Raw genomic sequence first — 13903 nt, forward strand, 5'->3', positions numbered from 1 at the left:
AAACGAATTATTGAAGACTTCAACACTCACCAACCCCATTAAGGCAAATAACACATTATATTTTTGCCCATTTTCCAAATCACAGTGAATGCAGCCAGAAAATTATAATGCCCTGGCTTCTGTTATAACGGGCCAGTAGGCTACAGGGAACCCGCAACGTCCTCTATTTTCACCTGTTGCTGCAGCCTTCATGTCGGGATCTGGGGGTGTCTCAATGAGTTCACATTTCTGTGCCGGCTTGCTAGGTACTTGCTCAGATTTGAGGTGGAATTTTTTGCTGTAGACAACATGTTTCTTCCCATGAAGAGTGTACAGCATTAATGTTTTTTTCGTAATGTCTGAACTGCAATGAATTAAATGCTCCATGTTCGCGCTCTCTCCCGCACTCCATGTCTTGCACACGTGTGTTTGTTTACATCTATATCGCGCAGCTATAGCCTACATCATTGTCACGAGTTAGTCTCACAAAATCCATATGGCAAAATCCCAAATTCTTTTACTGCCTATGACAAAATCATGGTTTAGTAACGCAGTAACGCAGGCTGCTTGCAGGAAAGTAAAGTAATCTAATTACTATTTTTGCAATTGTAATCCCTTACTTTACCCTTTACTTGGAAAAAGTAATTGGATTACAGTAACGCGTTACTTCTAACGGGTTACTGCCCATCACTGTATACTACTAGGCTTTATGAAATTCTCTTTGTAAAAAAAAGGTCCGAAACTTAAGATGGTTTCTCTCTTTTTTATAAAGTATCCGTGATGTAAGTCAGATTTTCAATATTGTAGGCACCCCTGCAAATACAAATTCATGGTAACCTCCCCCGAAGTGCACCACCACTGGTTATAACATTTCTTTTACAATGTAGTAAATTAATGGTCAAGAATAGTAATAGCCTAGGCTATGGCTTTAGTGAAAACATGATGTCATTGCACAGGTATGCATTTCAATAAAACTGTTTATTTTCACCTGAAAATGCTAGCCATGGTCCGCCACTGGTATCATACACATATTATGCTTGAAGTATAGGCTACAAAAAAACCTTTACATTACATACTAGGTGTATTGAGATGACACTAAGGCTATTTAATATACATGACATTACACAAACTTAATTTCACCACTTAATTTTCACAAAGGATAGACTAAATCTTAATCAGCTATGTCTGACTTTGTGTATCAGAGCTCACTATCTCACCCTTGACTCACTGGCTACTATCCACAGTGTGCACAATCCACTGTTTTACATAGCTTGAATGGGAGACCTCTCCTGTATTAAGTGGGTCAGTCTCTATTTGTTCACCCTGGTCAAAGATAGGGCTACTGCAGTTGGACTCAAGGAAGCCACTATCAACTGTGTCAAGGTCAAGTCTCATAGGTGGGTATCCATCCTCATAGTACTCAAGGGAGCTAAATGAATCCAGTGAGATGTGTTCAAGATCAATGTTTTCCACATGGTTTAACCAGTGCTCATTGCTATCTCCCCCTTTCATGATGACTTTTATTTCATTTCCCTTTGGTGGCATTTTTTTAGCAACCTCTTCCTCAGATATAGTAACTGTATCAATGGAGATGTGATGTGCAGAGCTGTTGCCAGTGATGGTGTTTCCCAATACGCCAAGGGAATTAGTGAAGTTATGATCCTGCAGAAAGAGCAAGGACCTGGAGCCTTGGATATTCACACTGTTGCAGAGGTCCTCTGTCTTCTTGCCATGTAGGTTGGAATGTACAATATTCTTCTCACACATCACTTTTAGGGATGGGGTCCTCTCCTGGAGGTCAAAGCTGCTTAAGATCAGGACTGGCCCGACCCATCTCTGATATAAATAAGAAACATTATAAGGGCAAACTGATTACAAATCACATATGTGTAGCAATATTATATACTACGAAACACATTAGCATACAAATTTAGCTTACAACACTACCTCACTAACCTGGACTCTTATTTTATGGAGCCATACTGTTGTAATATGTGCAAAAATATTTTTGCATTGTTTGTATTTCTGAAATATTCAAGGTCTTCCCTGAAAAAGACATTGTCTGCCATAGGCACTAATGCACCTCCATACCATCATAGATGCTGGGTATTGAACTGAGCACTATAACAAGTTGGTGCAGAGTGTTCCTACCTGCCACAGCAAACTTGCTTAGTGATATCATAAGCGATACGACCTTGAGTGTGGCAGAAGTTCCGTTTGCCCTATTAAGAGTTTATGTGCTATCGAAATTATTTTTGGAAACATTATTTTAAGGTAAAAATAAGAAAAAAATAAGAAAAAACTCTTTAGGGGTCATTTGAATGAATGAATTTGAATTTGCGTTTCTATATCATGTCTAAATCCAATTTGTGAATGGAGCTTCAAATTGTGCTCATAGACAATGGTTATCAGAGGTTTTCCTAAACCCATAAAATTATTTTGTTACAGAAACAGTTGTTTTAATCCAGTACCAAAAGACTGCCATCCAATATTGTTTTTCAGCCTCGTCTTTTCAAATATTTATCTGGATCCTCTGAATATTTTAATGATATTATGTACTGTTGATGATGAAATCCCCAAATTCTTTGCAATTCCATGTTAAGAAGCATTATTCTTATATTGTTTCATTATTTGCCAGTAATGAGTAATGAATACCTCCACATCTTTACTTCTGAGAGACTCTGCTTCTGTATTTTCTTTTCATACCCAATCATGGTGCCAACCTAGTTGGTTCATTCATCAGTCATTTTGTTAAAACAGAGATCCCTGTCATTGGGTCCCAGCACATGGCACATGGAATTAAATGTTGCCATTTTTAGGTCCCTTACTCAGGATAGAGTCAAGCCTGTTGCAAAAAATATTGGCATCTGGTTTGACGCCATATTACAAAGCTTGAGCTTGTGGTTTTGACCAACTTAGAAATATTTCCAAAATAATACCTATTTTATCATTTAAAGATACAGAAATCATCGTACATGCTTTTATCTCCTCATGCCTGGATTATTACAGTCTTAACAGGATTAGATAACAGTCTTTTCACCTGCCTTACTCAAAAGTCCTTACATAGGCTTCAAATAGTCCAAAACTCTGCTGTCAGGTTCCTTAATAAGACCAAAAGGTATGAAGACATCGTTCCTGTTCTAACATCACTACACTGGCTCCCAGTATGCTGGAGAATTGATGTTAAAATTTTACTCATTACATTTAAAGCTCTTCATGGCCTTTCCCTGGTTAAATTTCTGATATGCTAGTTCCCTATAGTCCTACACGCACATTAAAGTGGAAATGAAGCAGTCAAATAAAACAGATGTCTATAGCACTAGTTAAATATTTAAATATACCTTAAATACAAATTAAGTCAGAAATATGACCCGTTATTCAGAATAAAGCACAAACAAGTTGCATTAATTTCAGCTGTGCGCCGCCATCTTTGTTTTCAGAAAATGATGACATCACAAGAATGGTTGGTACAACATTCTATGCTGTTTACATAGCGGCTGTCATAGGCTCAGTTAGCTTAATGCCTCAACAAAATGGATATGGACGAATGGGATAGACCCACCAATGAGGACAGGCATCCAATTGCCTATGCTTTTGAGCCAGTAAGAGCAGTGGGAGTTTTAGTGCCCCCAGAGCCTGACTATGGAGGAGAAATAGATGATCGAGAGAGAGAGGTGTATCTGAGCGCACAGTAAACAATCGGTGGTGCTTATGTGGGGGTTGTGTCCCTATGTTCACTGACATTGCACACATGGAGAGTGTCTGCTGCCAGGAAATGAACCTGGGACATCTCATCCAAAATAACAGATATATAACGTCCAATCCTACGTGCCAAATGTTGTCATTAAAGCGAGATGTTGAAGGTTGCAATGCGGTCGCTGAGGGACATCCGAGCCGAAACAGTTGTTCTGCAATGTATTATCATGGTAGAAGCTGTGATACAGTACTAGCATAACATAACAAGCACATACTGTAACTAGCATAGCATGACCCTAAAATCTATGGTTGCTACAAGCGGCATCTATTTACTTAAAGTGAACAGCATGTTATTTTATGTTAGCTTACATAAACAAATAAAACTCAGATGCCTTACAGTCCATAAACAACGTCTACCCACAAAACCATGCCTGTCACAATCACAGAACTAGGCTACTGCAGAGTAGCCTACACAAGTCAGACGTACTGTAGGCTAGCGTACCCATAACAGGTTCTCACCAGGTTAGAAAGTCTCTGCAAATAGTTTCCACTACTACTTGAGTGAAACAAATGCAATCATTGATACTAATCAATCACAAAAGAAACCTCTTACTCACACATGAGAAGTTCGCGCCCCGAGTTTATTCACCAATTCATCAACGATGCAACTGCATTTTCAGGTCGCGGTAATCCACAAGTTGTGAGAGAACATCCAAACACATTATTGCGACTGAAGTTAAATCTAATTAAGTACTGTCTCTGATAGGCCTACAGGCTACATTACAGCGGCCCTTGTTCTTGTACAAACACAAAAACAAACATCAACAGAATTTGCGTAGGCATATTGAAATAAAGTGAACGTCCGCTAATGGATAAAACATCCACGAACAAACGCTAACCATTCTGATGACGTAGCGCCTGCATTTTTAAAACATGGCCGCGCCCTAGTGGCGAAAGTCGTTATTGACATGTCATTTTCGAGTGAAACTACTTGAATTTCAGGTTTAATGAAAATCCATGTATCTTCAAAAATGAAAAATCAGCCAACAAATGGTCAGTTCTCACTGCTTCATTTCCACTTTAAGGTCTGCAGGCACAGGTTTATTAACTATACCTGAGTCCCGGCTTGCTATTAAAGGGACAGATATTTTCTGTGTTAGCCCCAAAGCTCTGGAATGCATTGACTGAGCAAATAAGGTTAGCTGATTCTGTAACATGTTTTAAATCTCTTTTTTTTTTTTTTAAACAAAATACATTTCCATTATTCTTGCTAATGTTGATATGGTCTTATTTGTATTGTTTTTAGACATTTATTTTTTGTTCTTTTTATTACTTTTATATATCTAAAGCACTTTGTAACTTTGTTTAAAGCACTTTGTAACTTTGTTTCTATTCGATTAGCAGACACCCTCCCTATTTTTAAGTCTAGACTTAAAACATACCTCTTTAGCGCCTCCCATAGTTAGGTATGGTACAGTGTGGAACTTCAACCAACTCAGGTTTTTTTGGAATGGACCACCCTGCTGTGTCCTTGTGTGACTGGCATCTCAGTCATGCGTGCAACGTGGGTCACTGACCATACCTGCGCTGATGTTGACTACCCTTCACCATACCTTAGTTATGCTGCTATAGCAGAGGTGGGCAAACTGCGGCCCGCGGGCCGGATCCGGCCCGCCACGTACTTCAATCCGGCCCGCCAGGCAGTCGCAGCGGCTCGCCTTTTTCCCCTGCCCGACGTTGTGTTAGTACCACTAAATGGCGCAATGCACGTACAGCCCTCTAACGACATCAATCGTTTCTCTCGTCGCCACTGTTCTGTCTCCAACATGAGAAATATAGGCCTACTGACAAAATGAGCAGTCGGAAAAAATGTAAAGTCGACACCGAGTGCCAGACTTTCAACAAAGACTGGACAAAAAATCTTTCTTTACTGAAGTTTGGTCAAAGGCCGTGTGTTTGATTTGTAAAGAAAGTATTGCCGTTTTCAAAGAGTACAACATCAGCCGCCACATATACTTAAAACGATAGTCCACCAAGGTGGAAAGAGGTGCAAGAAGTAATAAAACGTGCAAGGGCCTCTTCAGCCCCGGGACCTAATGGAGTTCCCTACCGGTTGTATAAGAGTGCACCAGATGTTTTAAGATTTTTATGGCAATTAATGAAGATAGTTTGGAAAAAGCAGAGTATTCCCAAGGCTTGGCGGAGGGCTGGGGGAATATTTATTCCCAAAGAAAAGGACGCAGTGGAGATTAATCAATTTAGGCCAATTAGTCTACTGAATGTTGAAGGGAAGGTTTTCTTCAGTGTGGTGGCACGGAGACTGACAAATTACCTTGAAAGGAATAAACTAATTGATACCACGGTGCAAAAAGCTGGAATTCCTTGCTTCTCCAGGTGCTTAGAGCATACCAGCATGATTTGGCACCAAATTCAATTAGCAAAGCATGAGAAGAGAGACCTGCACGTTGTGTTCTTGGATTTGGCTAATGCTTTTGGGTCTGTGCCGCATAGTCTGTTGTGGGAGGCCTTTGATTATTTCAGAATCCCAGGTAGCATTAAAAGCCTAGTAAAAGCATACTTTCTGGATATTCAATTATGTTTTACTACAGCTGATTACACCACAGGGTGGCAACAACTCGAGATAGGAATCATGGCCGGATGTACTATCTCCCCACTTGCTTTTACAATGGCAATGGAGGTCATCATTAGGGCCTCAAAATGGGTAGTGGGTGGGGAGAAGTTCATTGAGGGCCACGCCTCCCCCCGATTAGGGCTTTCATGGATGACATGACAACCTTGACGTCAACCGTTCCATGCACCAACAGGTTGCTGGATAAGTTAAATAGTAATCTGCAATGCGCCAGAATGAAGGTGAAGCCAAGTAAGTCTAGGAGTCTCTCAATTGTTAAAGGGTAATAGATAAGAAGTTTGCTATAAATAAGGAGGTGATTCCCACAGTTCTGGAGAAACCAGTGAAGGGTCTGGGAAGGTGGTATGATGCAAGCCTTAGTGATAAATCACAGGTTGAAGACTTGAGACAGGTCACTAGGCAAGGTATTGCAAAAATTGAGTCAGGGCTGCCAGTTAAGCTCAAGCTGTGGTGTTTGCAGTTTGGTTTGTTGCCTCGGCTAATGTGGCCATTGACAGTTTATGAAGTTCCTCTGTCAAAGGTAGAGAGGTTGGAAAAAATGATCAACTCCTTTGTCAGAAAATGGCTCGGAGTCCCACGCTGCTTAAGCAGTGTAGCCTTGTATGGGAAGGGCATTGTAGAGTTGCCAATATGTAGTCTGACCGAGGAATTTAAGTGTGCTAAGGCTAGATTGGAAATGACTCTTACTCAGTCCAAGGACCCAGTGGTGAGGAAAGTTGCACCCACAGTTAATGCAGGGAGGAAGTGGAACCCAGAGCAGGCAGTTAAGCAAGCTCAATCAGCATTGAAGCATAGGGATATAATGGGCCATGTGCAGCACGGGCGGGGGGGTCTAGGGGTGGGTGTAAGTAAACCCTTGTGGAGTAAGGCTTCTGCAGGAGAAAAGAGGAAAATGGTAGTGGAGGAAATGCATAGACAGGAGGAGGCTGTAAGATGTACTAAGGCAGTGTCACAGGCAAAACAAGGGCAGTGGGTGAACTGGGAAGGGGTGGAAAAAAGACGGATTAAATGGAAAGATCTATGGGGCATGGAAGCTGGTAAGATCAGATTTATGTTAGGTGCTACATATGATGTGCTCCCATCTCCCAAGAATTTAAGTCAATGGTTTGGTGAGGATGATAAATGCATACTTTGCTCGTGTGTGGGCAGTCTCCACCATATCGTATCAGGGTGCAAGGTAAGTCTCACCCAGGGGCGGTATACGTGGCGTCATAACCAGGTATTGAAATGTGTGGCAGCGGCAATAGAGGGTAAAAGGAGAGAAGTCAATTCATTAGCAGCTAGTAAAGGGGTAAGGCAAATTAACTTTGTACGTCAGGAGGATAAACCTTGTTCCGCAAGGCCAGGTGTAAAACCGGCCAGTTGAAAAATGGGGCGGGCTGGGAAATGAAGGTTGATCTTGGCCAGCAGATGGCGGTACCTCCACATATAGTGAGTACTAAACTACGACCCGAGGTAATTCTATGGTCGGATTCAGAGAAGATAGTTTACTTCATTGAACTCACTGTTCCTTGGGAAGACAGAGTGGAAGTGGCCAATGAGCTGAAGAGAGCTAGATACACTGAAATAGCAGAGGAGGCAGCTAAGTGAGGTTGGAGTGCACGATTAAGGCCTATTGAAATCGGTGCACGTGGGTTTGTGGCCAGATCTGCTATTGGCTTGCTGTCTGAATTGGCCATTTGTGGTCGAAGTCTAAGGCAGGTGGTTAGTAACATGTCTTTAGCAGCAGAACGGGCAAGCGAATGGTTGTGGGTAAGGAGAAGTTACCCTTCCTGGGGCGAAAGCTAAGGTAAGCTAACTGGCTCATTTGTTTTGTCAGGGTTCTCAAGTCTCACGCAATGGGCGTGAGACATGCAATTCAACAAGTTCACACGCCACACCTTGCATTTCTCACGCAGAAATATTACTAGGGATGTCATGGTATCTGCATAATTATTAGAGGCGCAAGGATACCAAAGGATTTCTTGCAGAGTTCAGAACTACCGCACCACTCACCAGCCAAATAAAAATTTAAAAAAATAGCCACCGACATCCAATCAAAAAATAGTGTTCGCTGTATCCAGGTAAAATTCCAAAATAGGACACCCGTCTGAGCCTCCATGGACCATGTCAACAATGAATGAAAATTAGCTTATCATCAATGAGTGTTATCAATTTGAGCAAGTATGCTACACATACATTTTTTTCTAAAGATACAGGACTGCTGCAGAAAATGAGCTGCCAACCATCATAATGTAATAGCAACCCAAAATAATGAACTTGCTTTCCTTATAAAAAAAGAAAATAAAAAGTCGGTCACTTGGTGACAATAGGCTACTCAAGGGAATAAAGCAATTAGCCTAATAAATAAAATATTTGTCTCACTCAGTACACATATCTCATAAATAGGTGAGCCATAGAATATCCCACCGTCAAGATTATTATATTTCAAGATTCCAATCTATCCCACCTAAATATGAAAAGTTATTTCTACTGACATGCTTCCTGGTGACATAAAAACACAAATGGTTTCCCTTTTATATAAAGGCTGACATAAGAGACATAGCTATGCAAGATGGGTACAAATCCCAGACTGCCCTGAAAAATTAACAAAAATGTATGTATGTATGGATGTATACTGTAGATACAATGACAAATTAAAGGTCTCAAAGGGTTAATGCTTCTTTCCACAAAACTCACCAGAAGTCTATATATATAAGGGGTTATTTTTTTAAAATGTCTTCTGGGGGAGCATGCCCCCAGACCACCCTAACTAAGCCGAGTTACTAACCTTTTGAAGTGGCCAGGGGGGCCCTTTTCACATCTGTGCCTAGGGGCCCACTGGCTATCCGTACATGTGTGCACACCTTTAGCTATATGTGCAAGTTTTACACACTTATTTTAGTACATGGTGCACTCATCTTAATAAATAGTGCACTTACTTTATTCAATTCTACCTTCATTGAATGAGCACACGATTTAGCACACAAGCCAAACATTTTAGTGAGTGAGTAGTATTTGTTGGCGGATTTGTGGGTAGTGTGCTTTTTAAAGTTAAACTTGAGCAGGGGCTTCTGAATGTGTTTTTACCTTGGATTTTGGCACAAGGGATTTTAACATCCAATCCGGTGTATTAATGTAATAAAAAAAAAAACCCGACCAGTAGGCACGGCTGAAGTGCCCTTGAGCAAGGCACCTACATGTAACCCCTCACTGCTCCCCGAGCGCCGCTGTTGATGCAGGCAGCTCACTGCGCCGGGATTAGTGTGTGCTTCACCTCACTGTGTGTACACTGTGTGCTGTGTGTGTTTCACTAATTCACAGATTGGGATAAATGCAGAGACCAAATTTCCCTCACGGGCTCAAAAGAGTATATATACTATATACTTTTCCACCAGGCATGCTAACTATGCTAGCAACTTGTCAGTTCAAGACAGGGCCACTACTGCCTCAAGGTTAGCTGCGAGTTTACAGGATCAGCAGAGCATTTTAACACGACAGTCGACTATTCAGGAGTCATGCACAAAGGCAAGTTATGTGCTGGCATACAAGTTAGCCAAAGCAAGTAAGCCACTCTCTGAAGGCGAGTTTCTGAAAGAATGCATGGTAGAGACTGCTGGTATTCTATGTCCGGAGATTACAAGCAAATTCAAAAATCTCAGTCTGTCACGCAGAACAGTGACTCGCCATGTAGAGCTAATTGACGGTGACTTTTAATTTCTATTTGTTAGCTCTGGATGAGAGTAATGATGTGAAAGACACTGCTCAGCTCTTAATCTTTATCAGAGGTATTAATAGCAATTTTGAAATCACGGAAGAATTTCTGGCCATGGAGTCCATCAAGGGCAGAACGCGAGGAGTGGACTTATATGACCGGGTGTCTGGGGTCATCGAGAGGCTGAAGCTACCTTGGAGTAAACTGGTGAATGTCACCACTGATGGATCACCCAATTTAACGGGGAAAAAACGACGGACTTCTGAAAAGAATTCAGGACAAAGTGAGAGAAGGGCCTGAGTTGGGGGTAATTTTCCTGCACTGTATCATCCACCAGGAATCCCTGTGCAATCCCTTTGCGCTTTGATCACGTAGTGAAGGTAGTGGTGAAACTTGTGAACACCATACGAGCGAGGGGGCTATACTCATCGTCAATTCATTAAATTCATAGAAGAAACCGATGCTGACCACCAGGACTTACTTTACCACTCCAATGTCAGTTGGCTAAGTTTGGGGAAAGTGTGTTGGCGAGTGTGGGAGCTCAGAGATGAGATTGGGTCATTTTTGGAGTTGGTTGGGAAAGCCGATGATTTCCCTGAGCTGTGCAACGCAGACTGGCTATGTGACTTTGCATTCGCTGTGGACGTGTTGGCTCACATGAATGAGCTGAACGTAAAGCTACAAGGAAAGGATCAATTGGTGCATGACATGTACTCCAATGTGAAAGCTTTTAAAGCCAAATTGACTTTATTTTCAAGACAAATCACACAGAAAGTATTCACTCATTTCCCCACATTGGCGACACTCAAAGAGGCCCCACTGCATGCAAGTAAATACTGCAAATCACTGGATGGCCTGCACACAGAATTTTGCCGTCGATTCTCTGATTTTGAGAAAATTGAGAAGCTACTTCAGCTGGTGTCATGTCCCCTGTCACTGGACGATGAAACAGCACCGGAGGAGCTGCAATTCGAGCTGATCGACCTGCAGTGGGACTCTGTCTTAAAGGAGAAGTTCAACTCCGTTAAACTGGGTGAGTTTTATGCATCCCTAAACGAGACAAAGTTTCCAAACATCCTGCAGGTGGCCCAGAGGATACTGGTGTTATTTGGCTCGACCTATGTGTGTGAGCAAACCTTCAGTGTGATGAACCTCAACAAATCACGGCACAGAGCGCAACTCTCTGATCGACACTTGGGGGCTATACTGCGAATCCCCACAAGTAAAATGACCCCAGACTTTAATGCTCTCACAAAAAATGGTGACCAACAGCACTGTTCCCATTGAAATTGAATGAATGAATGAATGAACAACTAATGGTGGAGTTGTTTCTTTACTTTTTAGGAAATATGTTGTTGCAGGTCTGAGTTTAACAACGTTATGGGCAGGTTAATGTGTGCAGCCTACTGTTCTGTGATAAGCTGTGTTACCTAGGCCAATATTGGGGTGCCACCCCTTTTTCATGCCTGTTGTGTTAGAGGTTGTGAGGCGTGGTTGTGGCCAACAACAACCGCAATAAAAATATAATAATAATCATAATAAAAAATATAGCCGCTAGCGGCAATGGCGGGCCCGAGCGCCTGTGGGCCGCAACCCGTGACATGTCGGAATCCAACAAAGCACCAACGTGGTGTGTTTGTGAAATGTACATATCTGATGCGTGTGCTATTTAGGGCCCGAGCACCGAAGGGCGCAAGGCCCTATTGTTTTTGTAAGGATTATTATTATTATTATTATTATTATTATTGTTATTCCACTTTTTTGCTTTCCTGTTTTTGAGGTGGTTAACATGGTCGAAAATTCTTGAAATTTGGCACACACGTCAGGTGTCACGCAACGCAGTTAGGTACAAGAGCTTGACCTCGGGTGTGGCCCAGAGACTCGCTAGCGCCCCCTTAGGTGACTGATCCCGTGGTTGGCATATATTTTGAGGTGGTTAACATGGTCGAAAACGCATGAAATTTAGCACACACATCAAGTGGTACAGTGAATAGACAGGGATAAAAGCTTGGCACCGGGCGTTGCCCAGGAACTCCATAGCGCCCCCTTACGTCACAGTGACTTATGGTTGGCATATAGTTTTAGATACACACACCAAATTTGGTGGGTGTATGTAACTCCCAAAAACAAACAACTTTTGTATTAACATGCCATTAGCCACGCCCACAGGAAGTGAGGTAATTGAGATTTTGTGCGTTGTGGACATGATCGATCAATTTTAACGTACTCCTCCTAGACGGTTGATCCGATTCATGTCAAAGTTGGTATACATGATGCCGAGATGTTCCTGATTATAAATTGTGAAGTTTTTTTTTGATATGTTGTAATTTGACGAAATGGCGAAATTATTAATTTTAATACCTTTCCACATAAACAATAAATGTGTCATAATTCACCATGCATGGCTTGAAATGTTTTAAATTTCACAGGTCATTGAAGACCATGTTAATGATAATATTCACATGCCCATAATGCATGTTTGGCATAGCGCCACCAACTGGCAACAGAAAGAATGACAATTATACTGATGTCACATGATCAATTTGAACATACTCCTCCTAGACGGTTTGTCAGATTAATTTGAAATTTGGCAAACATTATGCCAAGATGTCGCTGATGTTAAATTGTGAATGAATTTTTGAATGTTGTAATATATTTGATATGATTTTAATATCTCACCACATAAACAGGAAATGTGTCATAAATCACAGTGCATTGAATGAATGGTCTGAAACTTCTCAGGTTAATAGATATCATGATTATGATGATATCCAGACACCCAATGGGCCTGCCTGGCATAGCGCCACCACCTGGCCAAGCAGGAAATGTGCCAGAAATGGACAATGCCTTAAGTGATTGATCTGAAACTTTATAAAATATTGGATTTCATTATTGTGATGATATTCACATGCGTAATTCACCGGCCTAGCATAGCGCCACCTTCTGGCCAAGCAGGAAATGTGCCAGAAATGCTCTATGCTTTGAATAAATGGTCTGAAACTTTTCAGGTTAATATATATTATGATTATGATGATATCCAGACACCCAATGGGCCTGCCTGGCATAGCGCCACCACCTGGTCAAGCAGTAAATGTGCCAGAAATGGACAATGCCTTAAGTGATTGATCTGAAACTTTACAAACATTTTGGATATCATTATTGTGATGATATTCACATGTGTAATTGTCATGCCTAACATAGCGCCACCATCTGGCACCCCAAAAAATTTATCAGAAATGTTCTTTGCTTAAAATGAATGGTCTGAAATTTCTCAGGTTAATGTATATTATGATTATGATGACACCCAATGGACCTGCCTGGCATTACGCCCCCACCTGGCCAAGCGAGTAAATGTGGCAGAAAATAAAATACAAAAACAAATAGCACACAAATCAAATATGTACATTTCACAAACGCACCACGTCGGTGCTTTGTTGGATTCTGACATGTCACGGGTTGCGGCCCGCAGGTGCTCGGGCCCGCCATTGCCGCTTGCGGCTATATTTGTTTTTGTATTTTATTTTCTGCCACATTTACTTGCTTGGCCAGGTGGGGGCGGAATGCAAGGCAGGCCCATTGGGTGTCATCATAATCATAATATATATTAACCTGAGAAATTTCAGACCATTCATTTTAAACAAAGAACATTTCTGATACACTTTTTGGTTGGCCAGATGGTGGCGCTATGTTAGGCATTGAAATTACACATGTGAATATCATCACCCCACTGTAGCTAGTTAGCTAAGTTAGCTAAGTAACTTGGTTAGCATAGTTAGCATGTTAGCATGCTAGTTAGCATTTTTAGCAAAACTGTTAAAATGATTAGCTAAGTTAGCTAAGTCACATGGTTAGCATAATTAGCATGTTAGCATGCTAGTTAGCAT

The 13903-nt window shown here is 41.5% G+C and overlaps 1 protein-coding gene and 1 pseudogene across 2 annotated transcripts in view; one reads left to right on the top strand and one right to left on the bottom strand.

Annotated features, from left to right (window-relative positions):
* Nucleotides 1-938: 938 nt before the first annotated feature.
* Nucleotides 939-13903, bottom strand: part of il21r.1 (interleukin 21 receptor, tandem duplicate 1) — a 67594-nt gene continuing 54629 nt past the window's right edge. For both annotated transcript variants that reach the window (XM_076266579.1, XM_076266580.1), the window contains one exon: nucleotides 939-1815. In XM_076266579.1, coding sequence (XP_076122694.1) covers nucleotides 1204-1815 — 612 coding nt within the window. In that variant the 3' untranslated portion in view covers nucleotides 939-1203. The remainder of the gene's footprint in view (nucleotides 1816-13903) is intronic.
* Nucleotides 10231-11306, top strand: LOC143102031 (general transcription factor II-I repeat domain-containing protein 2B-like; annotated as a pseudogene).

Source organism: Alosa pseudoharengus, unplaced genomic scaffold (genome assembly GCF_046254945.1).
Source record: "Alosa pseudoharengus isolate Yale_2024_CS ecotype anadromous, Long Island Sound unplaced genomic scaffold, YU_APseudo_1.1 YU_APseudo_1.1_scf_4, whole genome shotgun sequence".
Classification (NCBI taxonomy): Eukaryota; Metazoa; Chordata; class Actinopteri; order Clupeiformes; family Clupeidae; genus Alosa; species Alosa pseudoharengus.